The sequence below is a fragment of the Notolepis coatsorum genome, assembly GCF_963971535.1.
Source record: "Notolepis coatsorum genome assembly, chromosome: 11".
In the NCBI taxonomy this organism is placed as follows: domain Eukaryota; kingdom Metazoa; phylum Chordata; class Actinopteri; order Aulopiformes; family Paralepididae; genus Notolepis; species Notolepis coatsorum.
Window position 1 is genome coordinate 88,160,168 of NC_140175.1, and position 19,167 is coordinate 88,179,334.

Sequence of the window (19,167 nt, forward strand, 5' to 3'; positions counted from 1 at the left end):
CCGTAGTACCCTGTAGTGCCATGTAGTACCCTGTGGTGCCATGTAGAGCTATGTAAGCCATGTAGTACCCTGTAATGCCATGCAGTACCAAGTAGTACTCTGTGGTACCATGTAGTACCCTGTACCCTAACTAAACTACCCTATAGTAAACTACCCAGTGGTACCATGTAGTACCCTGTACCATAACTAAACTACACAGATTAATCTGTCAGTCCCCGACCAGGTGAGATCAAGGTAGGTTGAAGGAGAGAGAGAAAAGATGAGTCTTAAGCAGGGATTTAAAAGCTTCGACAGAGCAGGCGCCCCTGATGACGGCAGGTAATTTGTTCCACAGGTAGGGAGCGCGGTAGACAAAGGCTCTGTGGCCGGCGGATTTCTTTTTAACCCTAGGGGTCGATAGAAGCCCCGCATTTTGTGAGCGCAGAGCACGAGCGGGCGAGTATCGGGAGATGAGATCAGATAGATAGAGCGGTGCAAGCCCATTTAAAATTTTGTAGGTGAGGAGTAGCACTTTAAAGTCAGAGCGGGCTTGGATAGGAAGCCAATGTAGGGCGGACAAAACTGGTGTGATGTGATCAAATTTTCTAGTTCTAGTTAGTATCCGTGCAGCCGCATTTTGCACGAGTTGAAGATTTTTGATGCTTGAATTAGGTAAGCCTGAAAAAAGTGCATTACAGTAGTCCAGACGTGATGAGACAAAAGCATGAATCAGGGTTTCAGCATCAGCCAGAGTTAAAATGGGGCGTATTTTTGCGATATTACGAAGATGGAAGAATGCAATTTTGGTGACATTTTTTATATGTGCATTAAATGAGAGGGAGGAATCAAAAATGACTCCGAGGTTTTTTATGGTGGAGCTCTGGGATACATGACAGGTATCAAAGTTGAGGGAGATGTCCTGAAACAGGCCTCTGTGGTTTGGGGGGCCAACAATTAACATCTCAGTTTTATCTGCATTAAGGAGTAGAAAGTTTTGCGACATCCATTTTTTGACGGCAAGCAAGCAGGCCTCAAGGTTTTGTAGTTGGGAGGAATCATTTGGCTTAATAGGTATATATAATTGGGTGTCATCAGCGTAAAAATGAAAGTTTATGCCAAATTTGCGTATGATATCGCCGAGGGGTAGCATGTAAATCGAAAATAGCAAAGGGCCCAGGACAGAGCCTTGTGGGACACCACATTGCACTGGGAGGGTCTCAGATGTTAAATCATTATAGACCACGCAGTGTGTTCTATCAGTTAAATAGGATTTAAACCAAGCTAGTGCGAGACCCCGAATGCCAACATGGTTCTCAAGCCGACCTAGAAGAATCGAGTGATCGATAGTGTCAAAGGCTGCACTGAGATCAAGCAATAAGAGCACAGAGGTGAGGTTTGAGTCAAGAGAGAGCAGTAAGTCATTTGTGACTTTGGTAACCGCCGTTTCGGTGGAGTGTAAGGCTCTAAAGCCAGATTGAAGTGATTCATTAAGATTATTGTTTGATAAATGGTCAGTAAGTTGCGTTGCGACGATCCGTTCTAACACTTTGGATAGGAATGGGAGATTGGAGATAGGTCTGTAATTTTTCAAGATTAGAGGGTCGAGGTTCGGTTTTTTAAGTAATGGTTTAATGACGGCTGATTTAAAGGCCAGGGGCACCACGCCAGTAGACAAAGAGGTGTTGAAGATATTGAGTAGGGCAGGGCCTAGAGTTGGGAAGAGTTTTTTGATGAGAGTTGCTGGGAGTGGGTCAAACAGACATGTTGAAGGTTTAGCCGCGCCAACCAGTTTAGAGAGGGCACTAAGTGAGACGTTTTCAAGGCAGCATAGCGTATGACTGGAATCAAAGTCAGGGGGAATGCCCGTCAAAGGTTGGGAGGGACTCTGATTGTTGAGTAAAGCAACAATTTCATCTCTAATGAGGTCAATTTTCTTGGTAAAAAATGTCATGAATTCGTTAGCCGAGAACGCATGGTTTAGGGCACTTGGTTGTTTCTGCGTAAGTTTTGCAACTGTGTCAAACAGAAACTTTGAGTTGTTTTTGTTTTCATTTATGAGCCTGGAAAAATAAGAGGTTTTGGCAAGTGAGAGTGCCTTTTTGTAGTTACGTAAACTATCATTCCAGGCGAGGCGGAATACTTCGAGTTTGGTCGAACGCCATTTATGTTCAAGTTTGCGACAAGCCTTTTTAAAGGAGCGCGTTTCCTCCGTAAACCAGGGAGTTAGTTTTTGCGGAGCACGTTTAATTTTAGGTTAAGGGGAGCGACAATGTCGAGGGTGCTACGAAGGGCGGCATTAAGTTTGTCTGTAAAGAGATCAAGGGGGCCAGAGTAAGAGAGGAAGGGAGAGAGGGTATCTGGTAGGCAGTTAACTAGAATTGGGACAGTTGAGGCGTTAATACGACGGCTCATGTAGGATTCTACACTGTCTGGGCGAGAAACCGTCAGATCAATTTGAAATTTGATGAGGTAGTGGTCTGAGAGAGCAGGAACATAGGGGGAGGACGGGTCAAATTTGACCACAGTGAGAACCGCGGGCTAGGAACTAGGTCAAGGGTGTTCCCACCACTGTGAGTGGGTTGGTCAACGATTTGAATGAGACCGACAGAGTCAATGATGTCGGTAAAAGCCTTATTTAGGGGATCTAGAATTTTATTGGAATGAATGTTAAAATCACCAATAATTAAAATGTTATCTGACAAGACAAGACAAGACAAGACAAGACAAGACAAGACAATACAAACAATACAATACAATACAAGACAAACAATACAATACAAGACAAGACAATGGATACACAATTAACAAACAATAACTCCAATCAACTGAATAAATGAAAAAAACCAAGAGAAAACAAAGCAAGATAAAGCAACACAAAAGCAACCATGTCACAAGACACACACAACCAATCTCATGTGGTAAGCAGACTAACAGAAACAAGGCTACCATAGAAAAGGCTGAACCAACCGGTTCACACACCAAATAATAACGGCCAATGGCCCTGAATGACTGACATCTCAGGTTTTCTCCACCCGCCCCTTGATGAGTGATGGGACTCAGCTTGAGTCAATCAACCAGGCGTTCAGGAGACTCTACAGGCTGAGGCGGGCGCTACCTGAGAAGGAGAACATAGACATGAAAATGAGTACAATAGGTGAATATAGCACCATCAACTATAATATGAATGAAATAACGTGCCTATACCAATACATCATGGTTCGCACAAGGTCCTTGAAGTGCTTAAAGTGCTTGATTTAAAAAAAAAAAAAGTCAAGGCCTAGAATTCCTTGAAAACAGCTATTCTTTTAACAAGAAGAAATTCTTAGAAATTCCTTGAAATTCAAATCAACCATTCGCATGGAAAGTTTTGTTCATCCATGATAAACATTTCTGAATCAAGAATTGTTTTTGTGTAACTAATTGTCGGAAATTGGCCATAAATATTGGATCTGATATTTTCCTAAAAAAATATTAAAATAAAAACAGCATTTAAAAGTGAATTGTATCCTTTTAAATGCCATTTAAAAATGAAAAATAGTGCTAAGGGAAGTACTTGAAAGTCCTTGAATAAAATTTTGCACTGTCTGTGGGAACCCTGATACATTCACTCAACAGGAAGGTGAAGAGAGACATCGTTCCCTCTGCCTCTCCGTCTGTGGAGCCCGAGCTCTAACATCCCGGCGTTCTGAATATAGAATATAGAATCCCACCCTGAAGATGTGCTCTTCCCCTGGTGCTCCGACATCAAAGCCTGCGTCTGCTGGAAGTCACAGGAATCACTCTGGTATTCCGCCCAGCTCCCTGCTCCCTGCTGGGAACGTCTTCAAGGAGGGAGAGAGAGAGATATGGAGATGAAGATATATATATATATATATATATATATATATATATATATATATATATATATATATATATATATATATATATATATATATATATATATATATATATATATATATATATATATATATATATATATATATATATATATATATATATATATATATATATATATATATAAAGAGAGAGACAGAGTGTATAAGAGAGAGCTAGAGAGAGAAAGAGTGAGATGGAGATGGAGAGATAGAGAGATAAAAAGAGAGAGATGGAAATGGAGAGATAGAGGGGAAAAAAGAGAGAAAGACAGTGTATGTATAAGATATATATAGAAAGAGAGAGAGCGACAGAGAGATAGATGTGAAGCATTCTGTTGCCATGCCATGCCATGCTGTGCTGTGCTGTCATTGGTGGAGTAATGTTAGGAGCCGACTCAGCCTTTAGAAGAACGTCAGCCGGACGGTTTTCATGCTGTAGAGAAAGATGGATAGAGAGAGAGAGAGAGAGAGAGAATGAATGAATGAATGAAAACTTTATTTAACAGATTGCAGAATGGGTACAATACAGTACGGCTCAATACATACAATTGTTAAGGGGATGCAGACCTGAGAAAGACGTTTGTCTTGTTTCCATCAGGGTCCCCCATTTTCAATTCATATAGACATTTATGGCATAGGGACATATAGGTATTTAGTACTGATACATTTGTGACATAAACGGTATTCCAATATACAGTACTGTTACCCCTAGATCCTGACAGAGTATATACATATGATGGGGAGGGGACTGTACATTAGGAGGGGGTGGGTGGGTGGGAGGGAATATACATACGGCGGGGAGGGAATATATACATGCGGTGGGGAGGAGACTGTCTATTAGGAGGTGGTGGGGGTTTGGGGCATTTACGGTGGCCAGTTTCGAATTGCAGCCTCCCGTAGGTGCTCTTTAAGAGCGGTTTTGAATGTGGGCAGGGATTCACATTCCTTTACAGCTTTGGGTAGGGCGTTCCACATTGTTGTGGCATAATTGCGAAACGTGTTTAGTCCCTTGTTTGAGCCGAATCTGGGTTTAACATGATTTGTTGAGCTTCCTCTGGTGTAGTGGTTGTGGTATTCACTGACCTTTGGGAAGTATTTTGACATGTACATGGGCACCCCGGTCGTATAGTGTATCTTGTAGACCAGGCCCATTGCAAGTTGCTGTACTCTGTCGTCTACTCTAAGCCATCCTAGGTTGTCAAAGTGGGCAGGTGTGAGGTGGGTTCTGGGGTTCAGGTCAAGTAGTAGTCTGACCAGTTTGTTTTGTGATGTTTGTAATTTTGTTTTAAGCGCCTTTGAGGTGCTTTGGTACCATGAGGTGCATGCATAGTCATAGTACCCTTGAATGAGTGCTCCTGCCAGAGTCTTCAGGGTATTCTTGTTTACCAGAGAGGAGATCCGGTACAAGAATCTAGTTCTTTGGTTGACTTTTTTTATTACATTGGATGCCATTTTGTCACAGGAAAGATTTGCCTCTAGGATGGAACCCAGGTAGGTAATTTCGTCTTTCCTTGTGACAATATTGTCACCCACTGTAACTGAGAAGCCGTCGGTCTTGCTGAGTTTGTTATTTGAACCGAAGAGAATGGACTCTGTTTTGCCCATGTGTAATGATAGTTTGTTATCAGCGAGCCATATGCAGATTTTGCCTAGTTCCGAGCTGAGGGTTTTTTCAACCTGCAACTTGTTCTTGTCAGAGACCAGCAGGGCTGAGTCGTCCGCAAACAGGAACAAGTTGCAGTCACAGGCTGACGAAATGTCATTTGCATAAATTAGGAAGAGTAGCGGTCCTAGTATGCTTCCTTGTGGAACACCACAGCTCACTGTGCGGGGGGGGGGGATAGAGTACCGTTTACCTCTACCATCTGTTCTCTCCCCTCCAGGTAGGATTGCATCCAGCTCACTGATAAGCTATCAAAACCAATTGCTTTTAGCTTGTCCATTAGAATGGAGTGATTGACAGTGTCGAAGGCCTTTTGTAGGTCCAGCATGACCATGCCGCAGTATTTGCCCGCGTCCACCTCTTGTTTGATGTGGTCGTTCAAATAGAGGAGGCATGTGTCAGTGGAGTGGGACGTTCTGAAGCCAGATTGGAATTCGTAGATTAGATTTTTTTTCCGCCAGGTACTTTTCGACCTGTTTGTAGACTATTTTCTCCATGACTTTCGAGATGGAGGTAAGAATAGAAACAGGGCGGTAGTTGCCTGGGTCTAATTTGCTGCCCTTTTTGTGCAGAGGGGTCACTCTCGCAATTTTGAAGTCCTTGGGGACGTGCCCCTGTTTTATAGAGAGGTTTATTATGTGTGTGATGACTGGGGTGATGGCGGCTGCTGCGTCTCTGAGGAATTTGGAGGGGATGTTGTCATGGCCAGTGGCCTTGTTAGGTTGGAGGGCGCTCACTTTTTTGAGTACCTCATCGGTTGTTACCATTTCAAGTTTGAAGTCGTCTTTGTGGACCCCTAGGTTTTTGTAGTATGCTACTATGTGTTCTACCCCATAATGCCCTGAGTGGGAGGGTAGTTTGTTTACCAGTGTTGTGGCTATGTTTGTGAAGAAGATGTTTAAGTAATTGGCTACATCCAGCTTGTATGTGATGAGCGTGTTGTCCGTCTTTATGTTTATGTTTGAGAATCTGGTTTTAAGTTTTTTACTGCAGCCTAGTTGATTATTGAGTAATTTCCAAAGTTCGCAGGGTTTGTTTTTGTTTTCCTCAGTTTTGTCGTTGATGAAATTTCTTTTTGCGGTTCTGATCATGGTGTTTACGTCATTTCTTAGTCTGTTTCTTTGAGTTTTTAGTTCAACCACGTGGGCTTGGAGTTCAGTTTGAGCTTTTGGAAAGCTTTGTCTGACTTTTATGAAGTTCAGAGCATTTTTTGTCTCTGGTTTTCATAGCGGCCAGTATTTCAGTGTGCATCCATGGCTCAGCGCGATTTTTAACCCTGGTGGTTCTTATGGGTGCCATGTTGTTGAGTATTGCTGTGAATTTGGTTTTGAATCCAAGCCATGTTTCTTCAACCTGTGTACCACTGAGTTCATCTGACCAGTCCAAGCTCCCCAGTTCTAGGTTAAAGGCCTCTCTAGAGTAAGTTTTGAGGTCTCTAGATGTGACTGTTTTGTGACAGCCGGCCTTCTGTTTTAGCTTTTTGCGGGTACAGAAAATCATATAATGATCACTTAACCCGCATGCTATCACCCCTTTATTGGAGATCATTGACTTGTCAGAGGTCAAAATGAGGTCAATGGTGGTTTGTGTCGAATCACATACCCTTGTGGGTTGGGTGATTAGCTGGCTGAAACCGTGCAGATCAGAAAATCTACTGAAGGCCTTGAAGACGGGTGCTGCTTTACGCAGCATATCCGTGTTCCAGTCCCCAGGTGGTGAAGGAGAGGGATTGAAAGAGAGTCACTCAGATAAGTGAATGGCAGCCATTTTGGAGCATCACTGGCCTTTCGAGGTTGGTGTGTTGACTGTTGATGCTGCAGCAGCCTGCCGTGGATGCGTCTCTCTCTCTCTCTCTCTCTCTCTCTCTCTCTCTCTCTCTCTCTCTCTCTCTCTCTCTCTCTCTCTCTCTTTCTTTCTCTCTCTCTCTCTCTCTCTCTCTCTCTCTCTCTCTCTCTCTCTCTCTCTCTCTCTCTCTCTCTCTCTCTCTCTCTCTCTCTCTCTGTTCTGTTCTTTGCTGCTGAGCGGCTATTTATAGTGTGTGTCAGGGCAGTGTGTGTGTGGAGGAGAGGGATGGCGTGTGTGGGTTAAGAGGTTCTATATTTCAGATGAGTCCATGAGAGGCAGAAAACACAGACTGAGTGAATGAGTGAGTGAGTGAGTGAGTGAGTGAGTGAGGGAGTGAGGGAGGGAGTGACTGAGTGAGTGACTGACTGACTGACTGACTGACTGAGTGACTGACTGACTGACTGACTGACTGACTGACTGACTGACTGACTGACTGACTGACTGAGTGAGTGAGTGACTGACTGACTGTGTGAGTGAGTGACTGAGTGACTGAGTGACTAATTGGTGACAGTGATGACTTACTGATACTCTTCTATGTTACGTTTAAAGAGATTCTGTCAGCCGACTATCAGCTTTCTTTTCACTTGCCATGAAAGCTGCTGTGGGTATCTTGCAGGAGGGCGGGTGATCTGTGATCTCGGTCAGATGCACATAAATACATCCTTTTTAACACTGAAACTCAGTCTCGGAATATATAAATATATATATTTTATTGCAAAGCAAGTTGTTTTCACACCTTAACACATTGGACGCCAGTCACGAGTATAGTCGGGTTAACTTTAGGTTAGTTTAACGCGTCCGTGTCCAGTTGTAAACAATGATGCATGTAGACTAGTTACTGTGTGTTGTTGTAGTCACCGGTTAATTCGCGATTTTGTATTGGTTTGTCATGACAAACCAATTACATAATCCAACATATGTGTAAAGGCACAACATATTCCAGTTAAGAGTATATTTTTTTAATGATTCGTTACGGCGTAATCAATACTTCCATTTGTATAAATTGCTCAAGGAGCCTGGCTGAGGAGCGCGTCGCGGCTCATGCGCATGCGCGCGCTCGGCCAATCAGAGCGCAAACCGGCTACGCGGAAACCCAACTGCGTTGTAGAAAGCATAGACGTGTCCGGTCCAGGTTTTGGATATATAACATTGGATCAATAAACGCGATCAATATTTGGAATGGCGATCAGGAATTGGATTAATCTTTTTGCAGGACATCAGATGTGAGGTAAGGACTCTATGTTACGAATCTTGGGTTAATCAGATGTTTCTTTCACAGCGATCACAACGTGTCTGTGTGTGTGTGCTGTTGGTGCCGACCAATGCACGGATAAGCGATTTTTCAGCCCGCTTCTGTATCGTGCATGAGGACACATATACCATCATAATAATATAAAATAATCTAGCGTTTATTTGAAGACGATTCATAAATCGGCAGAAAAATTACAACGTGTTTTGTGTATTCCACTAAAGGGCTATTATCGCGTCTTTCTCTGGAATTACTAGAAATCACCAAAACTATACTCGTATTCAAAACGGTATAAAGTGGAAATGTACCGATGAAAAAACAATCCGTTTTGTACATGTTGACTGCTATCAACTCATTGATAAGCGACGGGTGTATTAGACCCATAGCCATAATTTAAGATATATTTTAAGCACTCGCAAATCTCCCCGTCCTCACATTGATTAAAGCAGCAACCATCTAGCCATAATTTCCCGGAAGGGGCGTGGCGCTCAATGAGTTAATGATGCTGTTCTGCTGTCATCATCCGCCATGTTCCTCTGCTCTAACCACCAATGAGTGTAATTGAAAGGTCTGGAGGCCAACGAGACACTGGTCTTTCCCTGACACACTTCCCTGATTGGCCGGAAAACTCAAGCCATGCTGAAACTTTCAGAGAGCATTTCTCAACAAGGCTATGGTGAAAACTATTTTAACATTCAGAATTAGTTAACTAACCCCTTAAGTAAACCAAATGTATGATTTGTACTATTAATCAAAGATAGACACCTGTAAGCTCTAATCTCTTTCTACAAAAGAGAAAAACAAGAAATACAAAAAAAGAAAATACTCTGCAACTCGATAGTATACAATTTACCTATTTTAAACCCTGCCCTCTTCTCTTGATCTGCCAATCACAACTGCTGCTTCCCTTGTTTGTCCAAGGGAAGCAACAATTGCGATTGGATGATCAAGAAAAGAGGGTGGGGTTTGAGATACTGTAGGTCAAAATAATGCCTGTCAGTCACAAATCACAAATAGCTGTCAAAATGCCACCACTTGTTACAGTCAGAGCTCTCTCTCTCTCTCCCTCTCTCCTCTCACTCTTTCTCTCTGACAATGAGGGTGTTTTTATCTGTCCCTCCACATCCTCCTCTCTTAGCGAACTGTCAGGGCAGCTATAGAAACAGAAGGCGGGCTCAGCTTTGACTGACATGTCTGAGGTTTGATTGATTCTCCCCCTCTGTTTATGTCCCTGGATACTCCCCTCCTGTATCTCTCTCTCTCTCTCTCTCTCTCTCTCTCTCTCTCTCTCTCTCTCTCTCTCTCTCTCTCTCTCTCTCTCTCTCTCTCTCTCTCTCTCTCTCTCTCTCTATTAAATGAAATTCAATAGGCTTTATTAGCACGACATTCGCATGTGTTGCCAAAGCACAATAATGATTTTTGAAAAATAATGGTAAGGAATGAAATGGACAAAAATAGCCCCCCCCCCCCCCCCCCCTCTATCTAATCTTATCTAATCCCATCTACGTTTTTTTTTATTGTATTTCTTGTTTAATTACCAACTCACAGCTAGCCAGGCCAGAGACCTGCTGGGTAAGATGTTGATCATCGACCCGGCCAAGCGGATATCTGTGGACGAGGCGCTGCAGCACCCCTACATCAACGTGTGGTACGACCCGGCCGAGGTGGAGGCGGTGAGTGGGACACGCTGCTCCTTATCGATTAGCAGCCCTGTAGTGAAACCCTCTCTCTCTCTCTCTCTCTCTCTCTCTCTCCCTCTCTCTCTCTCTCTCTCTCTCTCTCTCTCTCTCTCGCTCTCTCTCTCTCTCTCCCCCCTCTCTCTCTCTCTCTCCCTCTCTCTCTCTCTCTCTCTCTCTCGCTCTCTCTCTCTCTCTCCCCCCCTCTCTCTCTCTCTCCCTCTCTCCCTCTCTCTCTTGCACTCTCTCTCTCTCTCTCTCCCCCCTCTCTCTCTCTCTCTCTCTCTCTATCTCTCTCTCTCTCTCTCTCTATCTCTCTCCCTCTCTCTCTCTCCCTCTCTCTCTTGCACTCTCTTTCTCTCTCATTTTTAATCCTCTTTACTTATCATTAGTACGAGATGACCAGGGAGAATGTGAAAACGCTGTGGGCAGCAGCCCTGTTCCTAGTGTCACAGAGAGGTCTAGCAATACGTATGATGGAGCGACACGACCAGAAGGCCACTGATTGCTCTCTTTGCAATATCTCGTTGTTTCGTAGGTTGTTGATGTAGCATATTTCACATTTAATCACACCTGCATTGCAGCGGGAGGAAAATGAATAATGCATTTAGACAACTTTATGTGTTTGTTTCATTTGTAGCATGTTTCATCTTTTGCGAATACGTGTATTTTATTAGTCAAACCAAATAGGACCTACGACTACGAGTAATAATTTTATAAGACACATTCTTAGAATTCACACGTATGGGATGTAACCGATGATGTTGGTTATGATGCTGCTGTTCATGTTAGTTAGCACTGATGTGACGTGATGTATATTATGGCCGTTATGGCGATTCTTCATTCCTTCTGCTGTTTTTTCCCTTCTCTCTATTGTCATCTCATGCTGATGAAGGCCAGGGATCTCGTCCAAATCACCATGGTAACTAACCGCCGCCCGCCTCACGTCTCACACTGTGGGTCTAGAACCACAACATAGAGAATATAACCATTGATTCATCCGCAGATGTAATGAACATAACCTATGTATGCTGTTGACTGTAGAATATCACGTACGGGAGAATTCCGGCTGTTTGACCGTGTATGTCTTTGAGTCCTGTGTGGATTCTTAATTAGGATAATGTTAATACAATTTTCATTCAATCAATCACCTGCGCGGTGATTGATTGAATGAAAATGTTATTAACAGATTGCAGAATGGGTACAATACAGTACGGCTCAATACACACAATTGTTAAGGGGATGCAGACCAGAGAAAGACTTTCGTCCTGTTTACATCAGGGTCCCCCATTTTCAATTCATAATGAATTGTAAGTAAGGGTGCAATTAGCACCGTGCAATCCATTCTTTGTGGATCTAGCCCTCAATCTACTAATTCTATTAAGTTAAGTGGTTTAGGAGCGATACTTCCCCTGCCCTGGGGAATCTGTTTACATGACATGTCAAACCCTTGTCGGAGATGAACCACCGCCATCGACTTGAATTAATAACTCCTCTCTCGTATTACAGTGGATGAATGTACATTTCACAGTCATATCTTGGTATCTGTAGTCTAGGTCTAGCCCGATAGGACCTGGGAGCTGCATGCAAACGGCCACTGTAACACACAGTAACACAGGCCCAGTGCGCGGGTTAAATGGTGTCCTCCAATAGGCCTGTATGACTTGTCACTCCAAGGTCACATCGATGTGATCTATGTGTGGTCTCGTCGAGGAAGGTGGGGGGCGGGGACGGTGACACAGAGATGGAGGGCGATAGCGTCAAGAGAGGGAGGGGCGAGGGGTTAACGCTGAGCGGGAGATAAGGGGAACTGTCAGGGTGTCAGACCACGTATGGTCGCCTCCTTTTTAGAGACACGTCGTAGTGACACAATCAAAAAAGGGCGCGGCCGGACCTGTCGTCTGTCAACCTCACCGGCCCTGTCAGTCATTTGATCCTGTGGGTGACAGATCTCGTTTAGACCAGTTTTTCTTGTTGCTGTTTCATTATGCGGTATATGTGTGTGTGGAGATTTCACGGGGGGTTATATAGTTACAGTAAAAAAAAGAAAGTATTGGTCACAATTACCTGATGATATGTAATGATAAGAATGAATACATGAAGTATTACCTGCACATTTGACCTCCGTCCACCTTTAATCATTCACATGTGCCTCATCCATTTGTACCCTGCTCCACAATCTGTGTCTGTGTTCCCTGGGAACTACTGGAGCAAAAACCTCTTGTACATGAAATACCATGAAATACCATGCAATACCATGAAATACCAAAAATACTAAAAAACCCATTGCCATTTATCGTAATTACTAACAATGTAGCTTCAGGAATACACGCTATGCTTTTTGAAACAGTTGTATCAATCATAAATGAAGTCACTTAACTCAATCAGTGCCGGAGCGACGTTACACACAGATGTTGTGATCGGGTTGAAGGCATGCTTTGATCAACGCAAAATTAATATCATATAGCCCTTACCTTGACGAGGATGTACCCCAAAAAGAATATTCCAATTATCTGATCGCGAGTCCCAGTATTGGTGTCGATCGTGTCGTCAACATAATCCGCCACAGATAATCCATCTGGAGCATTTGACGCTTCTCAATCCGATCGTTATAACCGATTCCCTTGCCCGACAAGGAAAAATCAGACCGGACACATTAGATCGACGCACAGCCCAGGATACAAGGTTTCAAAGGGTGCTCAATACCGCCGCCTGGGAGGATGCGGCCGGTATTGCACTTTGGTGATCCCAGGATGATCCCCCATGTTAACACCGACGTCCGTGTGCCTGTAATTAATGGAAATATCGAATAAAAGAAATAATCGGGTTTGGCGCCCAAGCGTCGGCGAGTTAACCCGACTATCATCGGGTATGGCGTCCAAAGTGTTAAGCCTAAGCCGCTTCTTGTGCCCTTCATTCGTTTTTATTCACATCTCGACACTCAAGTCGACGCATCATGACTGTAAACACTCAAAACTCCAGAGTTGTATAGTTAGAGTTCTGATTTTCTTTTACCACTTTTCCTTCTTAAAACGACATTTTCCGTTGTTCGTCAAAACCGTAAACATTTTTACTAGTCTATTTGGTGCATTCCATTCGGTACTATTTGCAGTCTGATGCCCGTGACAGACACAACATGACACTACTTCTGCTGTGTCTTGGTATGTTTGCAGAGGGCTGACCAGTCTAATGTTTACAGAGGGCTGATCAGTCTAATGTTTACAGAGAGTGACCAGTCTAATGTTTACAGAGGGCTGACCAGTCTAATGTTTACAGAGCTGACCAGTCTAATGTTTACAGAGGGCTGACCAGTCTAATGATCACAGAGGGCTGACCAGTCTAATGTTTACAGATGGCTGACCAGTCTAATGTTTACAGAGGGCTGACCAGTCTAATGTTTACAGAGGGCTGACCAGTCTAATGATCACAGAGGGCTGACCAGTCTAATGTTTACAGAGCTGACCAGTCTAATGTTTACAGAGGGCTGACCAGTCTAATGAGTACAGAAGGCTGACCAGTCTAATGTTTACAGAGGGCTGACCAGTCTAATGATTACAGAGAGTGACCAGTCTAATGTTTACAGAGGGCTGACCAGTCTAATGTTTACAGAGGGCTGACCAGTCTAATGTTTACAGAGAGTGACCAGTCTAATGTTTACAGAGGGCTGACCAGTCTAATGATTACAGAGAGTGACCAGTCTAATGTTTACAGAGGGCTGACCAGTCTAATGTTTACAGAGGGCTGACCAGTCTAATGTTTACAGAGAGTGACCAGTCTAATGTTTACAGAGCTGACCAGTCTAATGTTTACAGAGGGCTGACCAGTCTAATGTTTACAGAGCTGACCAGTCTAATGTTTACAGAGAGTGACCAGTCTAATGTTTACAGAGAGTGACCAGTCTAATGTTTACAGAGAGTGACCAGTCTAATGATTACAGAGGGCTGACCAGTCTAATGTTTACAGAGGGCTGACCAGTCTAATGATTACAGAGGGCTGACCAGTCTAATGATTACAGAGGGCTGACCAGTCTAATGTTTACAGAGGGCTGACCAGTCTAATGCTGAAGTGTGTTTGTGTGTCTCCTCCCCTTGTAGCCTCCACCTCAGATCTATGACAAGCAGCTGGATGAGAGAGAACACTCCATCGATGAATGGAAAGGTACGGATGACAACACATCGTCCGACACGGCTGCACCTAAACCCGAGGAACCTTTACCTTGGAAAGCTCTTACGCATCACAAATTATATTAGATTAGATTAGATTCAAATGTATTGTCATTATACAGCACGAGTACAGTACAACGAAAAGAAGTTTGGCATCCAACTAGAGTGCAATAGTAATATACATTGTACAGGTGATTAAACTGGGTATACATTAGTACTACAGAGTAATAGTGCTAATCAGACGTATGTACTGAGTTGTAGTATTATTATGCACAGTGATACAGGTATAAAGACACTATGGTAGTAAGTCATACTGGCCAACAGAGTAGGTAAGGGATATGTACAGATATAGATATAGTATCTACAGATATGTAAAAAGGATTATATTCAGGTATGTATAGACAGATATGGATATATATATATATATAGTATATATACAGTAGTACTATTGTACATGCTATCATACATGGTATAGTATATGTATTATATAGTATGAGGTAGTTATGATTATTATGTTTACTATGATATGATTATGTGAGATGGTATTCTACTTATAGGTTATATGCTATCCGCTAACGGTAGTTAAAGGGTCAGAATTGATTAACTGACAAGTGACCAATCTCAAACCCTGTCCTCTTTTCTTGATCCAATCACAACTGTTGCTTCCCTCTGATAAACGTTTGTGATTGATTGGAGGACAGAGAGAAAACAACAGGGTTTAAGATAGGTCAGTTGAATCCTTCAGACACAGATCTTTTAGGTTTTCAGATAAACAATATTTTCAAACATAAATATCTAAAGACGGTGTCGGTAAGTCGAAGTGTCTTGTACATTCATAGTTTAAAGGGACACTTCACCAAAAAACAATGCTGATTTATTTTGCACAAACATTTACATACAGTTTTGACAGTTATTGAAAGTAAATTAGTTTGAATATGGCCACCAGAGATGTCACCTTGAATATTGAATCCTTGTATTGTGTTAATTACAGAACCATGAAATGATGTTGATGAAAATTAGCACCACCTTGCCTTATAGCGACTGCTACCTTATCATTCCATGGTGCTGTAATTAACACAACACAAGGATTCAGTGTCCCCGATGACATCACTGGTGGCCATATTCAAACTGGCTGTTCCCTAAGTCTAATGCACAGAGAAGAAAAGGGTATGTATCTGCTTGTCTAACTCCAGGGTAGATGGCAAATAAGCTAATTTCCCAAAAAGTTGGCGTGTTCCTTTAAGCTTAGGGTTAGGGTTTGGTAAAGGCACCATGTGAGTGTCCCAGGTTTGTTCCCCAGCAGGTGTTGTGTCACTTCACTCCATCAATTATGCAGCATTAAAAAAATATATATATATATTTTTTTACTCTTGTTCGTTGATCAACTTTTCCAATCAGCCGCGAGCCTCATGGCTGTAATTAGGAACCCGATGACACTCTAGGTGGAGGGAGAGGAATATATGACACTCTAGGTGGAGGGAGAGGAATATATTCTCCTCTTGTTCTACTCAATCTCTCCTTTGTTCCTTTACATTTTCTGACTTTTAATCACATTTTCCTTTCTCCTGCATGTGCATCTCTCCCCCCTCTCTCTCCCGCTCCCCCCCCTCTCTCTCTCTCTCTCCTTGGCAGAGCTCATCTACAAAGAGGTGATGAACTTTGAGGAGAGGATAAAGAACGGAGTTGTAAAGGGACAACCTTCGCCCTCAGGTACTCTCAGTGCATAACCCTAATCGCTCTGTAAGTGCACTTTACTACAACATTAACCCTGGGGGACTTCCCCGTGTGTGAACCAGAGAAACTCATCGTGCTGTTGACATGTGTCTCTTGTCTCTCTCATTGTGGATGTTTTTTTTGTGTTTTTTTTGTTGAGCCAAATTTATATATTTTTTTGTCTGTGTGTCTTTTTATGTATAGACATACAGTATTTTTCAAACTAGAATTCAGCTAAAGATGGATGATATTGAACACTTTGTACTTGAATGTGTGTAAATGTTTCTCACATCTGTATGTATGTATGTATGTATGTATGTATGTATGTATGTATGTATGTATGTATGTATGTATGTATGTATGTATGTATGTATGTATGTATGTATGTATGTATGTATGTATGTATGTATGTATGTATGTATGTATGTTTGTATGTATGTATGTATGTATGTATGTATGTATGTACTGTATGTCTGGACATGTCAGGATTTATGGTTGGGGTCACTGGTCCACTATCCCCCCACAAGAACATTTAAATTCCTCCATCACGACTGACATAATAATATTATTCCTACCAGGCTCACTGTGTTCTCTAAAATGACATTCCACGGTTCACCAAAGAGAGTGTGATTCTCATAACTAGCCACAAGAGGGCAGTGTGGAGTCATGTTGGTATCAGTGACACCACAGCCACACTGTCCAGACTCCAGTACTGATAGAGGTAGAGGAGGGTGGTGGTGGTGGTGGTGGTGGGGGTTGTCTTCGCTGGCCTCAGCTATTTTTCACATACAAAATCCACTAATCCAATAGGTATCTAGATATGACTTGACAGCATGAGAGCAAGGCTTGTGTTTGGCTTTTCTGTGGTCTGTTGTTGACTCCTCTCTCTGTGATGGTATAATGCGCAGTGCGAAAGTACTCTCTTAGTCCCCCGCCTCCCTCTCTTTCTCTCTCCCCCTCTCTCTCTGCCGCTCTCCATATCTCTCCCAATCTTTCCCTCTCTCTCTCTCTCTCTCTCTCTCTCTCTCTCTCTCTCTCTCTCTCTCTCTCTCTCTCTCTCTCTCTCTCTCTCTCTCTCTCTCTCTCTCTCTGCCTCTTTTTCTTTGCCTCTCCATCTCTCCCTCTCTCTCCATCTCTCTCTCTCTACCCCTCTCTCTCTCCATCTCTCTCTGTCTCTCTCTCCTCCTTTCTCTCTTCATCACCCCTCTCTCGTCCTCCCGTAATTAAGCAGATGGGACAGGCCCATAGGGCGGCCAAGTGTCTAGCACTGAGTGGATCAGACGCAGTGCAGAGGAGGAGAGGAGAAGGGGGGGGGGGGGGGGAAGGTGAGGAGAGGAGAAGGGGAGGAGAAGGAGAGGTGAGGTGAGGAGAAGGGGGGGCAGGAGAGGAGAAGGGGGGGGGGAGGAGAGGTGAGGAGAGGAGAAGGGGAGGAGAAGGAGAGGTGAGGAGAAGGAGAGGTGAGGAGAGGAGAAGGGGGGGGGGAGAGGTGAGGAGAGGAGAAGGGGGGGGGGAGAGGTGAGGAGAGGAGAAGGGGGGGGGCAGGAGAGGAGAAGGGGAGGATAAGGGGGGCAGGAGAGGAGAAGGAGAGGTGAGTAGAGGAGAAGGGGGGGGGCAGGAGAAGGAGAGGTGAGGAGAGGAGAAGGAGAGGAGAAGGAGAGGAGAAGGGGAGGTGAGGAGAGGAGAAGGGGAGGAGAAGGGAGGTGAGGAGAGGAGAGGTGAGGAGAGGAGAAGGGGGGGGGGCAGGGAGAGGAGAAGGGGAGGATAAGGGGGTGGAGAAGAGAAGGAGAGGTGAGTAGAGGAGAAGGGGGTGGAGAGGAGAAGGAGAGGAGAAGGGGAGGTGAGGGAGAGGAGAGGAGAAGGAGAGGTGAGGAGAGGAGAGGAGAGGTGAGGTGAGGTGAGGAGAAGGAGAAGGAGAGTGAGGTGAGGAGAGGAGAGGTGAGGAGGAGGAGAGGAGAGGAGAGGAGAGGAGAGGAGAGGAGAGGAGAGGAGAGGAGAGGAGAGGAGAGGAGAGGAGAGGAGAAGGGGGGGCGGGAGAGGAGAGGAGAAAGGGGGGCGGGAGAGGAGAAGGAGAGGAGAGGAGAGGAGAGGAGAGGTGAGGTGAGTTGAGGAGAAGGAGAGGTGAGGAGAGGTGAGGAGAGGAGAGGAAGGGTGAGGTGAGGTGAGGAGAAGGAGAGGTGAGGTGAAGAGAGGAGAGGTGAGGAGAGGAGAGGAGAGGAGAGGAGGAGGGAGAGGAGAGGAGGAGGGGGAGAGGAGAGGAGAAGGGGGGGCGGGAGAGGAGAGGAGAGGAGAAAGGGGGGCGGAGAGGAGAAGGAGAGGAGAGGAGAGGAGAGGAGAAGGGGGGGCGGAGAGGAGAAGGGGGGGCGGGAGAGGAGAAGGGGGGGGAGAAGGGGGGCAGGAGAGGAGAAGGGGGGGCGGAGAGGAGAAGGGGGGGCAGGAGAGGAGAAGGGGGGGGCAGGAGAGGAGAAGGGGGGGCAGGAGAGGAGAAGGAGAGGTGAGGAGAGGAGAAAGGGGGGGGCGGAGAGGAGAAGGGGGGGAGAAGAGGAGGGGATGGACTTAGACTGAAGCTACGGGGGAGAACATTTGACGTTGTATTGGGATCATGTGGTGTAGAGGCTAATGGACCAGGTCTCTGGTGGTAGAGTAGTTGTGGTGCAGCTTGATGTGTTCATTTCATGTTATTGTGAACAGAGTAAGAGATCGTCTCTTGGTGTCGTGCTGTAACTATACTTAGTAGTACTTACTACTAACTATATATACTAACTATATATTAGTACTTTCATCATAGTACTGATCAACCCTAGTCATGCTGTACAATAACTATACTTGATTAGTACTTTCACCATAGTACTGATCAACCCTAGTCATGCTGTACAGTAACTATACTCTATTAGTACTTTCACCATATTTAAATTACTGCGCTGAAGTCTGGGGAAACACTTATCATTTTACACTACAACCACTTTTTTATACTCCAAAAAAGAGCCATAAGGATAGTTCACATTGC

At 44.2% G+C, this 19,167-nt stretch overlaps 1 protein-coding gene across 11 annotated transcripts in view; it reads left to right on the top strand.

The window, feature by feature from the left end:
• mapk10 (mitogen-activated protein kinase 10) overlaps positions 1–19,167 on the top strand; it is a gene marked incomplete at both ends in the record, with an annotated part of 88,948 nt that overhangs the window by 58,817 nt on the left and 10,964 nt on the right. For 3 of the 11 annotated variants that reach the window (XM_084324444.1, XM_084324446.1, XM_084324445.1), the window contains 3 exons: positions 10,160–10,326; positions 14,382–14,445; positions 16,083–16,160. In XM_084324444.1, coding sequence (XP_084180570.1) covers positions 10,160–10,326; positions 14,382–14,445; positions 16,083–16,160 — 309 coding nt within the window. Of the gene's footprint in view, positions 1–10,159; positions 10,327–11,182; positions 11,210–14,381; positions 14,446–16,082; positions 16,170–19,167 lie in introns of all 11 variants that reach the window. The other 8 variants (XM_084324440.1, XM_084324441.1, XM_084324443.1 and 5 more) reach the window with 5 other exon arrangements.